We start from the raw sequence: 15,690 nt of genomic DNA on the forward strand, positions 1-15,690 counted from the left end.
TCTATTACCGCTTAAAATTACTCTTTTAAACAATTCTGCTTTCAATCTTTTCTTGTCGAGAAATCTTCAAATTTTCTTTCTTTTTTTTTTTTTAGAATTTTATGCAAAGGTTCTTAATTTATAAGATGTAAATTCGGTAATAGACTATTTTTGAGTCATAGTTCGTGCAAATTATCTCTGTGTTCCTTGATTACAGACTCATTTACTCAAGCTTAACCTCGTATCAGTGTCTAAAATATTCACAAATACTAACGGTAAAGTGAAAAACAACACAAACACTTCGAAATTCCACGGACCTTCACTGGAACACATGAATGCTCTGCGGAAACGCGAGGCTAACACTGAGGAATAGAGAACTCGAAACTCGAGTATTCCAACTCCCATTTTTATGTTTTATTCATTTATTTCGTTTCTTTTTTCCTGAGTACCTGTGAGTTTTGGTAAATTTAGTTCATATAGTGACGTTTATTTTGATTTTTTATCTGTAAATATAATGAATAGGACTACATAATTTTAGATTAGTTTTAGTATAGTTTGATTCTTAAAGATTTTAAAGATTGTAAAGCGCATTAGATCATATATTTTAAGGAATTTTGTGCTATATATAAGTAATAAGATTATTAATATTAATATTATTATTATTATTATTAAACAAAAAACAAACAAAAAAATATATATGTTAAGAGTATGCTACATCGAGTGTATAAGCAGATTAAAAAATCTGCCTCAGTTGGGTTCTCGCTTATACACTCGATGTAGCATACACTTAACATATAGATCTTTACCGAATGACAAAAACACATTTCATAAACAACAAAATGTTTTATCTTAAAAATGGTTTCAGGTTTTTCTTCATGTGCCCCTCTAATGTTCTTCTAATATTTCTATTGTAGACACTTACAATTTTAAATTGGGGTACCTGTGCTGTACTCTCTAATGTTTGTCTATTATCTTTCTATTTTCATTTCTAGCAACATATAACCTTAGCATCAAGGTTGGTGATGTTAAAGGAACAGGTACTGATGGTAACGTCTACATTCAGTTGTTTGGAGAAAAAGGAAACACGGCCAAGATCCAACTCAGGCAAGCAGGAGACACCAGGAATCGCTTCGAGAAGGGGAGAACATATAAGTTTACTGTTGATACTGTGGATATAGGAAAGGTAAGGCCACTCAACACTACTTTTTGTTTAGCTCCAAACGCCATCCAATTAAAAAAAAGGTGTCGGAAACAAAGGAAACTTTTCATGAAAACGTCTTGCTATTATTTTGTGACTGATTGACTTTTGATAACGTTTTTTTTTTCCTTTTCTTTTTTTCCTTTTCTTTTTTTCTCTTTTCTTTTCTTCTCTTCTGTTCTCTTTTATTGTGTTCTGTTCTGTTCTGTTCAGTCCTGTTCTGTTCTGTCCTGTTCTGTTCTGTATGTAATGTTCTATCTCTTCTCTTATATTTATATTCTCTTTATATTCTCTGTTTATTTTGTATGTTATGTTTGTTTGTTATGTAATTTTATGTTATGTTTATGTTATGTTATGTTATGTATGTTTATGATGTTCTTTATGTGATATGTTTATTAGTTTGTATGTAATGTTATTATGTTATTTATTTATATTTATTATATTATATATTTATTATCTATTATATTATATTATATGTATTTATTTATTATATTTATTATATTCTTTATATTTTTTCTTTATTTCTTTATCTATATTTATTTATTATTATATTTTATTTATTTTGTTATGTTTGTTATGTTATGTTATTTATGTTATGTCTTGTATGTTGTTATGTCTTTATTTTTATTTATGTTCTTTGTTTATTTGTTATATTAGTTATTCTTTTCTCTTTATGTCTATTGTTATTTCTGTTTCTTTGTTCTCTTCTGTTCTATTTGTTCTCTTCTGTTCTCTTGTTCTCTTCTGTTCTTGTTTTCTGTTCTCTTCTTTCTTCTTTCTCTTCTTCTTCTCTTCCCTTCTTTTCTCTTCTCTTTTCTGTTTCTTCTCTTCTCCTTTTCATTTTTTTTCTGTTGTTTTCGTTTCTTTCTTTTATTGACTCTATTTTTACTGGTCTTCCTGTGGCAGAGGTATTTTTCAAACCATCACAATGTGATTATCTAACAGAAAACTTAGGTTACCTTGACGACGCCTTACTATATTTATTAATCGGTCGCTAAATTTAATCAGCAATCTGATTGGTTCTAGAGTCGAGGTCAACAGATATCTTACAGATAATAATAGACAATACTAAGTATTTTTCGAGGGTTTGGAGACCAGCCATCATAGATAAGGATAAGAGGATTGACTACAAGTGTTCAAGTGTTCGATACAGCGAATCCTCCTTCGAAGACCCATGTCTTCTTGTACTTTCTTAGACGCTTGGGATCCCTGTGTGTTAAAGGAGGAGGAGGCCTTGGGGAGAGGACGGCTCTAAGCTTGCGCTAAAAGCATTTTATCATAGTACATCAGTTTCTAACTGTTCAAAAAAGGTTTTGAGTGCTAACCCAAGACGAAAATTGGGATCAAAACTCATACGAAAGTCTAGTTTTTGGCGCTTTTTGCCATTATTGCTCATTATTGAAAAAAATTTTCTCTTAAACTAAAAGTAACAAACCAAACTTTAAAACAAATTAAAAAGAACGTAATTTTAACTTATGAAATTTGTCTTGTCTAGACGATTGACGTCATAGTATGATAGATGACTTATAGTCGTTCATTTTGGCTGTCGTATCAAGTCACGTGGTAAAACCTTTTACCTTAATTGTTAAAGTCCCTTTAACGAATCATTAGGGAAAATAGAATTCCTATAAGTCCATAACTTTATCTTCTGTTGCCTTTGTTTTGTGTTGGAAAATCTTGCTGACATTAAGCTGTTCATGATTAATATCCATCCATATTCAAGGGATATTGATGATGGATTTATTCTCATGTTTGGACGCCTGTCTTCCATGAAACAAAGATACATCCAAGACTTCTATACTCCTCCCTAATGAGATAAAAATGATATTAGTATTAAAAGTTTAAGCCGAAATCGAATCCCGAAATCGAATCCCGAAATCCTTTTTCAAAATTTTGTCTTATTTTATTACGCGAAGTACAAAATTATAGTATTTCAACTCTAACACTTTGAGTTTGAATGCTGTTCAATTTTGGTGTATTGTTAGTGGCATATGTTTTTCTCACAAGTAATGATAGCAATCATTGATAGCCTAGCGAACCAAATACTCCATTTGACATTGCATTAGGGTAGATACGTTATGCTAGCACAGTCCTAATGGCGATAATTTTCCCAGTATGATACGAATCATCGATATTCTAGTAAACCAAATATTCTATTTCTCATTCCATTAGTGATATATATACTTGATGATAGTAATATAATATAGCGCGGATAGATAGGCTTGATCAAGCCGTAGTTATACTCTATAAACACACCTGATCATTCCTACATCCTGCTTTCAACGAAACTCTTAACTAAATTAGTGTTCGCGAACTGGCTTTACACCTACAAAGCTGAAAGTTTGTTTGAGGAAATACCCTATAGACACTGGAGTTGAAACTTTGATAAAATTTTGAAGAGAAAGCTGTGTTCAACGCAGATGAACGAAGCGAGCGGTCCTTCCTATTATCGCACCAGGTTCAGGGTAATATTATGCCAAATATATTGTTACTGAAATAGCCTCGCCTCGTGTTGCAGATTCGTATAAAAACATACACTAGAATAATCCCTCTTAATATGATACTGATGAGGTTCAACCAGAGACAATTTTTGAAATTATTTGAAGAGTGTATATAGTTTTTCGTGTTAATAGTAACAAGCTGAGCGTTAGTTAGTACACGGGCCTCTCATCTCTGGGACTCGCGTTCCTGTCTTTTGAGGTGTTTAAACGTTAAAGCTCATTTTATTTTATTGACTGAAATGCAGCAGTCAAAATTATAAGATAAAAATATGAGCCTTTGTACGAGTCAATAGTGACTATTTCAATACGTAAATAGGTTGTTTAGTATAGAGCGTTCTCACGTGACGACACAGTGGCCATGTTGGTGTACCAAAACAATACATTTTCTATCCTCCAGGAATTGAACTCTATTTATGCAAAAACTGTGCGGAAAGTTTCTATTGCTTGGTACGCCAACACGGTTGCCTTCTCACGCTCAAAACGTGGAAACAGAGCGTACGATATTTTTCATCCAGGGGAGGGGTGGGTACCGGGTATCCCCTCCCCTCTCCTCCCCTCCGCTTTTATTCTGTTCCCGTAGGATGGCATTTTTTACCTTATTTTTGTGTTTCTTCAGGTGGATCGCATCAAGCTCAGCCATGACCATACGGGATATGGATCAGGGTTCTACGTGGAAGAGGTGGAAATAGAAATCCCTGATCGTCAAGACAGGGTCAAGTTTCCGTGTAGATGCTGGCTAGCGCAAGATGTAGACGATGGAAAGATTGAAAGAGAAATGTTCCCTGTCCCGCAACTGCCTAGTAAGTACATATCTCTTCTGTCACGCTGTCACGCTGTCACGCAACTGATTTTTTGCATCTTCGCCATAAAGCTGAAGTCACGCGTACGACGATTTTCGGATTCGGCAACGCTTTGCAAGTTTTTGATTCTGCTTTAAAAACTCGCAGCGCACAGTGGCGAATTTTATTGCAAGTTGATTCGTGTAACAGCTTTATTCGCCATTCTTTTTGTTTTGTCCTCTTGACGCCCCATAATGCCTTGCGATCGAAGATGGCCTCTGTATCGTCGGAGCAGTCCACTGGATGAGCTTATCAAACTTGGATTCACTCGTACTTTCTCTTGTTATAGAAACGTCATACACCATGTCAGTCAAGTTGGGTGAGGTGCTCACACCAGACACCAACCTTCATGTTCAGATATTCGGAGAAAAAGGAGAAACAAGTAAAATAATGCTGCGACCAGTTGGCACGTCATTCAATAGATTCGAGAAAGGAAGGACTTATAAATTCACTGTTGAGACGGTTGACATTGGAAAGGTACGAATATTTTTGTGTTTATATCCCGTGCACTAAATACCGTTAAATCTCAGCACGTGCATTTGCAAATTAGCGAGAATTTAACGTAAAATTAAATAATGGCTCCTTTTTGGTTGAAACAATTCTAATACGGGCGTACCGTGCTGTAAAAACAGTAGTTTTCGTATGACTGTGCAAAGCTCACGGAACGAACACGGTAGTGACACAGCAAGGTATACGCCAGACCAATCATATTGCGCGAGAATTTACTCTCTATCCAATCAAATGCCCAGAACATGGCATGAACACGGTGTGGACACGGTCACGCTAATGTCACAGCCCTGCCAGACCAATCACATTGCGCGAAAAAAAAATCCCACAATCAAATTCTAGAAAGCGCCACGGTCACGACAAGGCACTCATATGTCACCGACTTTTTCATACGAAAACTGCTCTAAGAGAGGGAATGGTTCGCCTTGAATTGAGGATTTTTCTCTTCGTTCTCCAGTTTTCCTTCCTGCCGAAAACCCTAAATTTAAATTCCAATTTCTTCTTTCGTTCAGCCCATATGCTTCCATAATATTGACATCTTTAATAACATTTGCTAGATTCAAAGGCTTCGCATCGGCCATGACGCACGTGGACCGGGCAAAGGAATTTTCGTAGAGGAAGTAGATGTGCTACCATCTGACGGCGAGCGAGCGACGTTTCCTTGTTCATGCTGGCTTTCGGAAGACAAGGCTGATAGTAAAATAGAACGGGATGTTTTACCTGGTAAACCCAAGCCACCAAGACCTAGTAAGTTATGTGATATTTAATCAGTGATTTCTCGTGGCATGTTCTCTTGTTTACCACGTTTGCTTACATCGTTACATTGTCAAAGATTTTGGTCATTTACGAGTACGACTTAGATTCATTTTTGCAGTAGTAGGTACCTGCAACAAAAATAAAATTATGTAGAAACAACGACAGCAGCTGGAACAATAACAACAGAAACAATAACAGTAGTAGCAACAACAGCTACAGCAGCAATAACAAAAACAACAGCAGCAACAACAGCAACGGCACCAGCAAAAGCAACAATCGCAGCGGCATCAGCAAGGAGAGTAGTAATGATAACAGCCGCAACAGCAACAACACAGCAAGCGCAACAACAGCAACAACAACAGCAACAACAACAGTAGTATCAACAACAGAAGCAACAGCAACAACAGAAGCTGAAAATATGTAAAATTTTATTAAGGCTTGCGCTGTGCACTACCGACCACGCGATAGCCTGGCATAAGCCCTTTTAACCTTGAGTACCCAACCCATCAAAAACTTCAGGTCCTGCAATGAGTATTATTGTATGTGAACAAGTTTTTTCCCCCTCAGATGTGTCGTACCACCTCGCCATCAAGACAGCCGATGTACCCAATGCAGGTACCGATGCCAATGTCTACTTCCAACTGATCGGAGACGAGGCAGAAACAGAGAAGATACAGCTGAGGCAAGGAGGGAAGTCTGAGAAGAGATTCGAGCGGGGCAGGACTGATAAATTTATTGTGGAAACTGTTGACGTTGGACCGGTAAGATTTTTAGAGTACTCCACATATCTGTACTAAATGTATAACATACGGCAGCAAAAATCAATGTGAGTTGAGAGGTGTGTTCTTGAAATACTAAACGTAGTGGTAGTGAGTGTGGACTACATATGGCGTTAGCCCCCAAAGAGGGTTTTTGCACTAATTTATACCTCTATTAAGCGACCAACCTCTATTTAGTGACCAGTTGTCAAAGTCCCAAAGAGGGTTTTTGCACTAATTTATACCTCTATTAAGTGACCAACCTCTATTTAGTGTCCAGTTGTCAAAGTCCCAAAGAGGGTTTTTGCACTAATTTATACCTCTATTAAGCGACCAACCTCTATTTAGTGACCAGTTGTCAAAGTCCCAAAGAGGGTTTTTGCACTAATTTATACCTCTATTAAGCGACCAACCTCTATTTAGTGACCAGTTGTCAAAGTCCCAAAAGGGTTTTTGCACTAATTTATACCTCTATTAAGCGACCAACCTCTATTTAGTGTCCAGTTGTCAAAGTCCCAAAGAGGGTTTTTGCACTAATTTATACCTCTATTAAGCGACCAACCTCTATTTAGTGACCAGTTGTCAAAGTCCCAAAAGGGTTTTTGCACTAATTTATACCTCTATTAAGCGACCAACCTCTATTTAGTGACCAGTTGTCAAAGTCCCAAAGAGGGTTTTTGCACTAATTTATACCTCTATTAAGTGACCAACCTCTATTTAGTGACCAGTTGTCAAAGTCCCAAAGAGGGTTTTTGCACTAATTTATACCTCTATTAAGCGACCAACCTCTATTTAGTGACCAGTTGTCAAAGTCCCAAAAGGGTTTTTGCACTAATTTATACCTCTATTAAGCGACCAACCTCTATTTAGTGACCAGTTGTCAAAGTCCCAAAGAGGGTTTTTGCACTAATTTATACCTCTATTAAGCGACCAACCTCTATTTAGTGACCAGTTGTCAAAGTCCCAAAAGGGTTTTTGCACTAATTTATACCTCTATTAAGCGACCAACCTCTATTTAGTGACCAGTTGTCAAAGTCCCAAAGAGGGTTTTTGCACTAATTTATACCTCTATTAAGCGACCAACCTCTATTTAGTGACCATTTGTCAAAGTCCCAAAGAGGGTTTTTGCACTAATTTATACCTCTATTAAGCGACCAACCTCTATTTAGTGAACATTTGTCAAAGTCCCAAAGAGGGTTTTTGCACTAATTTATACCTCTATTAAGCGACCAACCTCTATTTAGTGACCAGTTGTCAAAGTCCCAAAGAGGGTTTTTGCACTAATTTATACCTCTATTAAGCAACCAACCTCTATTTAGTGAACATTTGTCAAAGTCCCAAAGAGGGTTTTTGCACTAATTTATACCTCTATTAAGCGACCAACCTCTATTAAGTGACCAGTTGTCAAAGTCCCAAAGAGGGTTTTTGCACTAATTTATACCTCTATTAAGCGACCAACCTCTATTTAGTGAACATTTGTCAAAGTCCCAAAGAGGGTTTTTGCACTAATTTATACCTCTATGAAGCGACAAACCTCTATTTTGCGAAGTTGGCCGCTTAAATAGGGGTTTTGCTGTATTATGTTTTCTACTTATGAGTAATTTAGTTGAAAAATTAGTTTGCATTTATTGATTTCAGATCAAACAATTCCGCATCGGCCATGACAATAAGGGCCTTGCAGCTGGTTGGAAGCTTGAGCAAGTATCGGTGGAAATACCCTCTCGTAGCGAAAAGCTTGTTTTTCCGTGCAACCGCTGGCTCGACCCGACAGAAGACGACAAGAAAATCGAGCGAGACCTGGTGCCTGGTGTCCCAGGCTCTCAAATAACGACCACGACTACAACATCCACAGGACCCCCAACACCTACTAGGTCTGTTAGTAAGACTGTCGTGGAGAAAACTACTACTACATTTCAAACTCGTCAGGGGGGTTACACCACACCACAAAAGCCCCCAGAATCGAAGAGACTGATTATGGATGAGGAGAACAGGTATGGCACTACACCTCCCCCGGCCCCGCAGAGACAAATTATCAAAGAAGAAACTAAGTACAAGACTATCAATACACCAGCCAAGACTACTGTGTCTCCATCTGGTACTATTACCACAGAGGAAATAAGGTGCGTTTGATCCCTTGATTTGTTTATGACAAAACATTCACTGAAGACGAAAAGAAACCCCTTTAAGGACCACCCTCAGTGTCTGGCACTTACTAATTATCTACTAATAGGCACTTTGCATATGACGTCAAAACAGCTCAATTTGAAGGACAAAACATAAGAATTGTCTGAGAATAGACCTCTTCGGCTCTGACGTACTTTTTTTCCCATTTCAGACCACGTGTCATTCCCTTGAGAATAAGATTCTTTGTTGATCTGTATCCATATTCATGTTTCTTCTCATGTGCAACCGAGCGCAAACCTTAAATAAAGAAATAATACTCCAGGGAATGACATGTGGTCTGAAATGGGAAAACATTACGTCAGAGCCGAAGAGGTCTATTCTCAGACAATTCTTATGTTTTGTCCTTCAAATTGAGCTGTTTTGACGTCATATGCAAGGGGGTCTATATTAGCTAATATCCCGCGCATTTAATCATTACGTCATAAATTTGCGCGTAATAAATTTTTTTCAAAATTTGTAACAAAATGTCACTAAAGTCACGAAATCTCGCATGATACGACACAGGAAATGACTTATTTTTGAATCTATTTTTCTGTAGGTATGGAACTACACCATCCAAGCGCATGGTTATCGAAGAGGAAACGCGCTACAAAAAACCCATCGTTCTGACACCTCAAGAAAAAGCCCGCGAAGAAAGAATCCGAATCGAGCGCAGTACCCCTCAAGTGGAAGATACCCCACCTCCTCGACCTGCTCCTCCATCAGAGACAGTAAACCGGGTAGATGTGTCTGAACGGTCCTACAGAGAACCCGAGGTATCCCCTGGAGATGTTTCTAAGGTTGAGCCGAGAAGAGGGTACATAGAAAGAAGGACAGAGATAGTTACAAGAGACGTGACAGAATCTCCGGAACCTAAAGGTATGTTCTGTTGTTGAAAGTAGTCTAGAGGTTTTGCACCATCACGTGACGGCGGCCATGTTGGATTGCTTCGTATGCAAATTTCTAATTTCAGATCACATGACATTCCCTTGAGAATTGTTCTTTTATGACAAACGTGTTAAAATATTTACATATGAAAGAATCAACTCCCAACATCACATGGTCTGAAATGTCCACAACAAACAACGAAGCTAAAAAGAAGTGTTCCAGAGAGCAAAGGGATTTTACAGTTCTGCCATCTAAAATGGCCGTGGCACGTAATGGTGCAACATCTCTATTCACAAATATATCCATATTGTAGAGCCTCTGTTGTAGAGCCTCTGTTGTAGAGCCTCTGTTGTAGAGCCTCTGTTGTAGAGCCTCTGTTGTAGAGCCTCTGTTGTAGAGCAGAAACTGTTAAATGTTTGCATGCCGAGAGATTTTCTTCTCCCAAAGGAGAACATTTTTCTCGTTTGAAGAGGAATGGCACTAGCTGCACGGACGTCATGAGTTTACGTTTTCAGTTATTTCATTTTGCTTTATTTTCTCAACACTTTTTCGAATATTATTACAATATCGTGCTTTCTCGAAGTTTTAATGAGATCGAGTTTATAATGATTAAAAATGATGAATAATTTTCTAAGTTTCTAACCATGACTTTGAAATGGCTTCCCATGTTGTTATGAAACAATGAGAAAGCCAGTTCGGAACTCCCGTCGTTTTCATTCAATTTTCCAATTAGATGTTAAATTATTTTTTCGGTTTTATCGATTCTGAAATATATTCTTTTCCTTTTAGGTATTTTGAATTGTGTTTGTTTTGACTTTCTAACGTTCCCGCCCTTTCCTTGTATTACCGTACATTTCCTATCTGACGTAGAGATAATTGACAAATCCAATCAAATATTTTCCAACAACATTTTCTCCAGCCATATTTTGTCTCAAGAACTTCCGCCTCCGAACCAGAGTTCATTGCATTGAAATTTTCGCTTGGCAAGGCCATGGTATTTTTTCAAGGCGTTAAACATAAAATTCTCTGGCGTTGAGACTTAGTTTGAGATCTAAGATTGCGGGTTTGAAGTTCTTACTCATTTAGGTATGAATGTGGTATCAAACGTTTTATGAAAACTCAAGTCGAATGTATCTTGAAAAGGTAATTTTTAGAATAGAATATTAGTATGATCGTGAGTCATAAATATGTCTAAATCTATTTAACCTATGTCGTTGAACGAATCGTTTTGTGTTTTTTTCCCTCGCTGGCCAAATATTACTAACATTACACCCATTTTAAAAATATAAATAATACGTATTTTTCAGTCAAGATTAATTTTAAAGCCAAGAATAAAAAAATAAGACCATTTTTCTATTTTGCAAAAACATAAGGTTTATACATTTTTTTTTTTTTTGGACATTCTTCCAGCTCATGATGTTTGAATCAATATTTCTTAAAATATTAATTAATGAAGTTTTTGAGTGCTTAATTGAAGAAGAAAATTTCTTTTTCTCCATGATATCTTATTGAATTTTTTTTTAGTTTTACGACGTTATTATAAAAAAATATTCACATCAAAGAAACAGATTGTATTCATAGAAAAGGTAGCCATTTTATTGATTAGATTCTATTAGAACCATATTTAATCTGACATCCTTTTATGAAGCTAGTACACTATATCGCGCAAACCAGCTGGCATACGATACCACACACTGACCTCGCAATAAAAGTAGCGAGAATATTGAGATAAATACCCGAATTAAATTTATTATCTTTTATGCAATTTCTAAAACATGGTTTCAAAGTTTTAATATCATGTTGCTTTTTTAATGAACCTTTTCGATTTTCTTCCATGAATATTATATTTTTTCTTAAACTAAATAATTAAGCGACATCCGTTTTACTTGCTTCATTGTCGGTTAATTTTAGTCATTCCTTTTCATTAAGATATTTTGGCGGTAAGAAAAAAATATTTTTGGCGGTAAGAAAAAAATATTTTTGGCGGTTTGTTGTAATGTTTTTGCTTGGAACTGAATGTTGTATCCTTTAGCATTAATAGCTTGAAATGAAAAATAGTCTAGAGACGACAAAATATGGTTTTGATTCATAATTTTGTTGCAATATGTGAGATACAGGAATTTTGGCGACACCATGTTGCGCATGCGTTCATTTTAACTTATCTTTGCTAGTTTAATTTTCAATACCAAAAGCAAATGCTTTTTTCCTGAGGTAGATTTTTCCCCCCTGAGACCAAGATTTTACATCAATAAAACAAATGGTAAAATTGCTTTAAGATCTATGAAATGTCTTTATTTTTGTGAAGGGCTGATTAGAAGAAAAATTGTTAGTCAAATAATAATGTGAGAAATGTTGTCGAACGTATGTCTCTCATTCTATTTTTTATATTTAATTGGGTAAGCTCTATAGACAAACAGCATACCAGAGGGGTATTCCAATATCATCTTTAGATAGCCATTTTTCCTCAAAGCTCTAAGCCAATCAAAATCAAAAGACATGACATCCAATCACTGCGCTACGAGTGCCCGGGAAGCCATTTCAATGTCAGGATTATGTTTTGGTTTCGTACAAATCAACTCTGTAGGCAAAAATAAATAAAATAAAATAAAATGAAATAAAGATAAAAACTCTGTACACCAAATAAAAACAAATGGAAAAATTAAAAAAGCCAAAATATACACAAAAAAAACAAGAGAAAAGCATATTTTCTATAAAAGAATAGAAAAGAGAATTTTTGTGGAAGCAACGTTTGTATCTATATCTGAACAAATCAGTCGAGGCTCGAAACCATACCACGTGATGGACATTTTCCTTTTGTATCCTTTCTATTCAGCTTTTTTTAAATAAAGGTCGACTAAATTTTTGTGGAGTGAATTGAATCATTCATGAACTTTTGAATGTAATTTAGCAAATTCAACTGGTTTCCTTAATAATGCGTTAAAGAATATCATTCCCTACATTTTCAAACAAAGAAAAATTATAATATATCAAATTTATTGTTATTTTTATATATTTTTAATTTCATAAATATATTTTTATTCACATTTAAATTAAAAAATTAATTTTGAATTATTTTTTACGATAGCTCAAGCTAGTACAGTAAAATAATTCATATTTTTAAAAAAGGGTTTCTCAAGACGGTTGTGGTTTGTAGCTCACACCTTGCTTTGTTGTTTTAGTTTCAATAATAATAAATCGAACAGCGACACTTTCAAATATCAAAAAATCAAAAGTTTATTATTTCCTTTTCAAAGAAGAAACAAGCCACAAATTAATAAGGTTCAAAAAAGCATCGAAAATGAATCGTCCTCAAAACCAGATGGCGTAGGTCGGAGCCGGTATTCAAGGAGCGGCGAAAAACGAACATCACTTTCCATTTACTAGATATGACCGCTCTGATTTGTTTGGGATTTTTTTTGTTATTCATTGCTAAATGAATATAGCCGCAAAACCCGGGATGTTTGAAGCCAGTGGTGTATGGAGAATTGAAGTGCCGGCTTCTAAAGCGTCCTGTATCGGTAAATATGAAATTGGATGTATTTTAAGCAAAAAAAGTTCTTCTGCCTTTGGCTTATTGACCGCATAGTTTCAACATATAGCTTTATATATTTATATGTCTATATATACTTACCATCATAATCATAACATGGTCTCACTACTATAATTATCACGATCGCTGTTCGGCTTTAATATGAAAGCATAGAACCGAGCATCGAAAAGTGGTTCGATAGATAAAGATAGGACATCTACTCTATGACTTTTTATCTAAATCGTCCTTGTCTTACGAGAGTAGCACTTAATAGCCACTTGCTAACAAACTTGTGAACCTCTAACAAACTTGTGACCCTCGTTCCATGAAATGGAGTATATATTTGCCGCTTATCTTATTCTTTTACGTATATAAATCTATCATAGTATTTCTATGCCTTGGTTTCAATAGGTTTAAATTATCTCAAGAGTAAGTGAAGGACAAACACTGCACTTCATGTCTTTTAAACACTTGCCATTCGTCTATTTGACGTAGGAGACCGGAAATGACGCAGGAGACCGGAAGTAACGTCTATTGATTGCAACCTTTTTTCTTTCTAGTGGTCGCCTATCAGCTATGCCTCAAAATGGGAGATGTCCTGGGCGATGGTACAGAAGGCAACGTGTACATCCAGCTCGTAGGCTCCAAAGGCATGACCGAACAGATAATGCTACGTCAAGATGGGAACAGTAAGATCAAGTTCGAGAAGGGAAGAACGTATAAGTTTACTATCGAAACTGTCGACATTGGACCGGTAAGTTTGTGTGATTTAGAACAGGGAGCCCAAGCGAGGTTTTGGTGTCGAGTTTTTCAATCAATCTCGAAAAAAAACGGTTCTATTTTTTAACCATATTTACTGACACAAAAACCGAGCTTGGGTTCCCTGTGATTTGAATAACAAAATCCTACTCGAAACATCGGCCTTTTTTTTTGAAACAGTGAACATGGTGCACTGTGGTCTCTCTTGGGTATAGTTCAAAGATCTTTTTCTCATAGCCTTGCTCTTATATGGTGTTGTGTATAACGATTTAAATATTGTTTTACAATTGTTTTACTTATTTTCCCAGATCGAAAAAGTCTTAATAAGTCACGATGGTGAGCAAGGAAGGGGAGGCTGGTACCTAGAAGAGATTACTGTAGATGTACCGTCACGTGAAGAGCACGTGGTGTTTCCGTGCATGAGTTGGTTAGCAGCTGAAGAAGGCGATGGTAAAACAGTCAGAGAGCTTAGTGCTAAACCAGGTCAGTATACAGAGATTTTTGTGTGTCAGATTATTGCGTGAATGAAACGAGAAGGCTATGGGCACGTACATGTGACGACATTACGCTACACTTAAATGGCTTCCCATCGTTTCAAATAATTTATTTAATAATGAGAAGTTTAGCTCGACGTTCTTGCTATGTACCGCAAGCCCCAAACCGGCGTTCGACGTTTAGCAAGGCGTTATAACGTTGTTGTTGTTGAAAGAGTCGCAATATTGAATTTCAGTCATTGATTCTAAATGTTTCTCCGTGTTTGCGGCGTATTTTAGGGCCTGATCCCTAGCGTAGTCACGGCTACGGTTAAACATGTTACCTTACAGTACAGCCGTATCCGTTCCCTATAACTTTGTGCGAGAAAGAGTGTTGGATCCCAAACATCCAAAAATAAGTTGGGGGAAAAAAACTACTCCTTGAAGCAATTTTTTGTGTCGTTTGGATAAAAATAAGTTTTCAAGTGTTCTGGAAAGGCTCCTCAAACCATTAATAACGATTTTCATAGAGACTCAAACCGTCAGCTTTCGTAATTCGATGTTGTTATATATATAAAAAAAAAAGCAGATTACAAAATTTTGCTTAAGGGAAAAATTGTTTTTGTTTCTACTCTAAATTATTGATGTATTTGAGAAGTCTCTTGAAAGCATGCGCGATCATTTTAAAACATTCCTATCGATTTTAAAAACACGGCAAGGCGCATACCAGTAAAGTGATTGGCGGCCAAGGTGCAGAAATTCAAACTTCGTTTTTCAAAATTTCTGAAATACGAATGGCTGGCGCAAAAGGTAAATACAGAATAACTGTTCATGGCCGTAGCCAGTTGACCTAGTTTAGCGCAGCAGTTATCCCATTGTCGTTGGTGTACTGCAGGCCTGTTTTAGCTAAAGGTTATTTTGTAGTTCCTCTCTTCCTCTCTTCCCTTTTTTATAGCCTTGTTCTAAGTTTTCCATCCTCCACAAATTCAAGTTTGATTTATGAATTACCGCCTTTCCCCGATTATCTCAGTGGTTGACTCATATTTTATGGACTGGGCTCTTGGGAAGCACTGGGTGGCATAGCACTTAGAGTCCCCGCCCTTCACTTAAACGACTAGATTTGCGCCATTGGCACTTCGAGGCGAGACAGGCCTTCGAGTCGAGCAAGAAATTTTAACACGCTGAATTCAGTTTCGAACTGTGGTTTAGCCGTGCCCTAACTAACTTCAGCCCAGAGGATCTTTAAGGGTTACTTCTGTGAGTTAGGCATGCCCTGACTTGGTTCAGTCCATAAGTATTTCAGGGTTCCATCTGTGAGTTGGGCATACCCTTACTTAGAT

General features: G+C 36.6%; 1 protein-coding gene across 3 annotated transcripts in view; it reads left to right on the forward strand.

Annotated features, from left to right (window-relative positions):
• The window catches only part of LOC116290008 (lipoxygenase homology domain-containing protein 1), a 44,564-nt gene that overhangs the window by 16,429 nt on the left and 12,445 nt on the right, over positions 1 to 15,690 (forward strand). For all 3 annotated transcript variants that reach the window (XM_089039888.1, XM_089039887.1, XM_089039889.1), the window contains 9 exons: positions 972 to 1,162; positions 4,295 to 4,478; positions 4,807 to 4,994; positions 5,582 to 5,771; positions 6,348 to 6,541; positions 8,177 to 8,658; positions 9,261 to 9,580; positions 13,679 to 13,872; positions 14,186 to 14,360. In XM_089039888.1, coding sequence (XP_088896014.1) covers positions 972 to 1,162; positions 4,295 to 4,478; positions 4,807 to 4,994; positions 5,582 to 5,771; positions 6,348 to 6,541; positions 8,177 to 8,658; positions 9,261 to 9,580; positions 13,679 to 13,872; positions 14,186 to 14,360 — 2,118 coding nt within the window. The remainder of the gene's footprint in view (positions 1 to 971; positions 1,163 to 4,294; positions 4,479 to 4,806; positions 4,995 to 5,581; positions 5,772 to 6,347; positions 6,542 to 8,176; positions 8,659 to 9,260; positions 9,581 to 13,678; positions 13,873 to 14,185; positions 14,361 to 15,690) is intronic.

This window comes from Actinia tenebrosa, unplaced genomic scaffold (genome assembly GCF_029948245.1).
Source record: "Actinia tenebrosa isolate PJP-AT-01 unplaced genomic scaffold, QUT_ActTen_1.0 PGA_scaffold7__59_contigs__length_16204524, whole genome shotgun sequence".
In the NCBI taxonomy this organism is placed as follows: domain Eukaryota; kingdom Metazoa; phylum Cnidaria; class Anthozoa; order Actiniaria; family Actiniidae; genus Actinia; species Actinia tenebrosa.